The following is a 4,626-nucleotide window of genomic DNA, read 5'->3' as shown; positions in this document are numbered from 1 at the left end:
ACAATTCATATTAAAATAAAATTATAACATACACAATTACATGTATGCAAGCTTCACGAATCCATTTGCATCAACCAATATATTAGCACACTTGACGTCCCTATAAGAAATTCATTTTTTTTCTCATTAGATTATTGCAGGTGTAAAAACCTTATTACATTGCAGTAAGATAGAATTAAAAAGTTCAATGTTACCTGTGAACCGTGTTATGATCATGGAGATACTTCAAACCACTTCCCAATGATCCTTATGTTAAAAGCTCGAGAAAGATGTATACCTTGTTATTGTCCTGAGAAATAAAAATTAAAATACAATCATCATTCACATAATCAAACTATAACAATTTATATAGAGTTGCCACATTAGCTCAATAGATAAAGAACTAATATTTATTCAGTCAAAAATTTCGAGCATATCTTCTCTGTGCCAAGCTATCTAACTATGTTCTCATGTTCAAATTGACTCGGAAGATATATTTCCTGAACAGACTTCCACAAAATATTCACACGATCAAACATTGACTTGTAAGATAGAATGTACTAATATAAGCTTTAGATGAAAAGAGTTGTGTGGTTTGGCAGTTCACATCATAGCTACAGGAATAAAACAACCGAACTCAAACATAAGATTGATTTTTTGTTCATGGGATTGTCCAATTTTTCACTGACAAAACGATCTTCATCCTTCTCTAAGTGTTCATACTGCATTGTTTGAAGAAAAACATTAAGATAACATGGGCTTTCGTGTGTTCTCACCTCTTCTTCACATACTTGTGAAGAACCAGAAAAGCAGAACCAATTGCTCCTCTTCCAATTTGCTCTATCACCTCATAAAACCACGAACAAATAAATAATTTAGCAACGCTACAAATTACACTAATGTAAGAATCGATACTATAATTTTTTTCATTTTAAAAAGGTCGATAATCCAGGGCGCAGAAATGTCTCCCTGCCCGAACAGATTGCAAATCTAAATCATAAAATCCAAATTCCAAATTTCCTTTTCGCCATTCTCTCCATGCGACCATGGAAGCGACTGTATCGTTAAGCTTCATTTAAAGTACATAACCCACAGTAGTATTACCACTCACAATAAACACAAATTTACAGATAAATTCAAATAAAGGAACGAAAATACTACACACCTGACTTTGAATTGTATAAGCGTCCAGTTAACGCGAGAACCGAATTCCGGGGGAAAGTGATAATCCTCAGTGAAAACCTGAGATCTGACAGGAAAAATAAAGTGAGAAAGTGCAGATTCTGTGATGCCTTGTTTCAGCGGCAGCGTTTTGATTCCTTGGACCTTCGAGACCCTTCTTTTCCGTTGAACGGTGCCCAGATCTCCACATTAGACGGCAAGTACGACCCACTTCATCCTTCAGCGTGCGGAACCTCGTTCAACACTGGAGACAATGACTGCACCACAACCTCAGCCCTCCGCTGCGACCCTAACACGGTGCCCAGACCTGCGCAACTGCCGCCGGCAACAACGACTCTTCGAATCAGGGAAGCAGAGGTGATAGCCACCTTTGCAACGGAGAAAGTGGGTGCGGCTATGGTTAGGAAACTAGTGCTGGAGACTTTTTGCCTTTTCCCACACTAAACCCTAATTTTTTTTCCTTTTAGAAATTTACCCAAAAATATTTTTCTCCCAAAGCCCACAGCCACAATGACCCACCCATCAACCCGGGTCTGCTTCCATATCCCTCGTTAACGAATATGATTGGCTAGGCTCCCCTTCTAAGCCTTCGAAGCCAACGTTGAATCCCACACCTTCAAACTCTTTTCCGTTATAAACCCAACGTTACACGTGTCCTCCCTTCAGGCACAAAAAACAAATTCTCTGTACGCCTTCCCCAACCTCGAAGATGAGTAACGGTGACAAAGCGCAAGTTGATAGCATGAAGAAGTTTGGGATACCAACCTCGAAGATAATGGCTTATATGGCTGGTCAATCTGGAGGGTATGGAATGCTGCGATTTACAAAGCGTGATTTGTATAGTTACGTACACGGGCAAAGGCTGGCCCGAATCAATGATGGCATCAGTTACTTGGAGGGCAAGGCGAATGCCGACATGACGACTGTCGCCCGTTACACGCGAACTGCGGATAATCGGCTAGGGAGCATTCTCTGGGTCGACGGTGAGATGATGTCAGACTATCAGTTATTTGGAGATATTATGGCTTTTGATTCGACTTATCGGTCTAATAAGTACAAGAAACCGCTTGTAGTGTTCTCATGGTCAAATCACCACAAACAGACAGCCATTTTTGGATTTGCGCTACTGGAGGATGAGGAAGTTCGTACTTACCGCTGGTTGCTATTAAACCTTGTAGATGTAATGAGAGAGAAGATGCCGTGCGTTGTTGTCACAGATGGGGACAAAGCAATGCGCGCAGCCATCGCGGAGGTGTTCCCGGCAACTAGGCACCGGCTGTGCGGGTGGCACTTGGAGAAAAATTGTGTTCAGAGGGTTAAGGATACTGAATTCCGGAAGGTCTTTAAGAAGGCTATGTATGCCAACTTCGAGGTAGAGGACTTTGAGGAATATTGGAAGAAGGCGGTGGAGTCACTTGGCCTTCAAAATAATAGTTGGGTTCAAAGCACGTACGAGCTCAAAGAGAGTTGGGCAACAGCATATCTCCGGGGCACGTTCTGTGCGGGATACAGGACAACCTCCAGGTGTGAGGGAATTAATGCATACATAAAGGGGTTCCTGAAATCCACTGATAGCATTTTGGAGCTGGTGCACAGCTTAGATCGCGTTGTAAAGGATTATCGAAACAATGAAGTCACGGCACAGTTCTATTCTACGTATTATAGCCCCGTGTTAACAACCGGGCTTGACTCCATTGAGCTTTTTGCATCAAAACTGTACACGCGGGCAGTTTTTAGAGAGGTGAAGAAACAAATCAAGGGTGTTGCGACCTTGCTGTTTCGTGGGAGAGATAGCATCAGCACAACGGTTGTCTACAAATTTTCAAGGATGGGCGCCCCTGGTAGGATTCACAAGGTTTTGTTCGACCCCGATGACAAGAAAATTCACTGCGACTGTTCGATGTAGAATAGCGAGGGTATTCCATGTAGTCACATTTTCTGCGTGATGAAATACGAGGGTTTGGAACAAATACCGGACAGTCTTATATTGAGAAGATGATGCAAGGATGCAAAAGATTCTAGCCGGATGCCGGTGATTACGAGACCTGGACACGAGGGTCGCATTCTTAGGTATGCCGCACTTTATTCGGCTACAAGCTTGGTCGCCAGACTTGGTTCGGAAGAGGTGGAAGACTTTGAATTCGCCAGGGAGAGCATCGCAAGTGTATTAGAAAAGCTACGTCACCGAATTTATGAGAGGGCAGGTGGTCAGCCCGGTATGTCGGCATGGAGCCCAATGAAGGACCCGATTGTTGCAAGAACAAAAGGTGCCCCTAAGAGGAAGAAGGATTTCGACCCAGGCAGTCAACCAGATTTCCGAGAGAAGAGACGTTGCTGCACCAAATGTGGCATCCCAGGGCATACAAAGAGGACATGCAGCGGGGACTGTGCACGAGGTGTGTCCGGGGTAGGTAACGGGGTCTCGCCAACGGTTGGGAAATGTTCGCTTCACGGCCCTTCAGCATCTTCAGCGTCGCAACCGACCGAGCGCAGTTATGCGTTTGAGGTAATCTTAGAGATCATCTTGTCCAGTTAAAATGGGTTGCTACACAGGTTTCATTTGTGCTATTAGTTTATTCGAAACAGGGTTTGCCGTTGAGCTTAGTCTTGTTTTACAGTGACATAATTTGGTAGATGCCTTAATTTTGATTATTTTGCATGTTATTCGCTGGGTTACAAGACCATTTATGATGTTATTCATGGGTAGGACTTGTTTGAACATTGCATTTGCCAATAATAACTGTCCCGGTTGTAAAACTCTTCGTGGAATATACTTGTAAACTATGTCGTGATTCGTTCAGTTCGTATAGGATGAGACAAGTAACGAAATTAAATTAGAAGGGTTAATTTGTTTTAGATGAACACGGGTGGCTGTGCAGTTTAGTACTTGCCGAAGTAAATTATTGGTATCAATTTTTTGGCTTATGGATTGTATTCTGAACAAAATTTTAAACATGCCAACATGCTTGCAGGATCAAACCTCGACTCAAGGCGAAGGTGGTCTCAATAACGTGTCTAGCGCAGCGATGAATACATCCTCCATGGTGAATTGGAGCGGTAGTCCATCTTGGCGTCCTCCATTCTGTGGCGGGGGAAGTGGGGGGACCTTCTTCCTTGGGGGCCAACACATCCACCAATTCTATGCATCCCAACCTTGCCCTGGGCACCAAAGCGAACCACCGCCGCATGAAGGCCACTGCAGTATGTCGACTCCGACAAGGGCAACGAATGAAGATTTGTTTGAACGGTGGCTGCTCCAGGTACGCGGGTTCTCGTGAGATGTACTCCGATTTTTTCTACACTGCTGTTTTAGCCATTCTGATCTGTCGACTAAACCATGTGCTTGTTGTTGTCAAACGGAATGTGATTGGTCCTTTCTCCTCCAACAAAAGGCCGGGTGGATTTCCCACGCGTTGAACTTGATTTTAAGCGCCGGATAACAGGTAACAAAGACTTTCTGTGTTG

At 43.6% G+C, this 4,626-nt stretch overlaps 1 protein-coding gene across 1 annotated transcript; it reads left to right on the top strand.

The window, feature by feature from the left end:
* The first annotated feature begins 1,870 nt into the window (after window positions 1-1,870).
* LOC112715027 (protein FAR1-RELATED SEQUENCE 5-like) lies at window positions 1,871-3,067 on the top strand. Its single transcript, XM_025766793.1, has one exon. It carries the CDS (start codon window positions 1,871-1,873, stop codon window positions 3,065-3,067), a length of 1,197 nt encoding a protein of 398 aa, XP_025622578.1.
* The last annotated feature ends 1,559 nt before the right edge of the window (window positions 3,068-4,626 follow it).

The sequence above is a fragment of the Arachis hypogaea genome, chromosome 1, assembly GCF_003086295.3.
Source record: "Arachis hypogaea cultivar Tifrunner chromosome 1, arahy.Tifrunner.gnm2.J5K5, whole genome shotgun sequence".
Classification (NCBI taxonomy): Eukaryota; Viridiplantae; Streptophyta; class Magnoliopsida; order Fabales; family Fabaceae; genus Arachis; species Arachis hypogaea.
The sequence above is the reverse complement of the archived record's forward strand: the minus strand, read 5'-3'. Positions and strand labels throughout refer to the sequence as shown.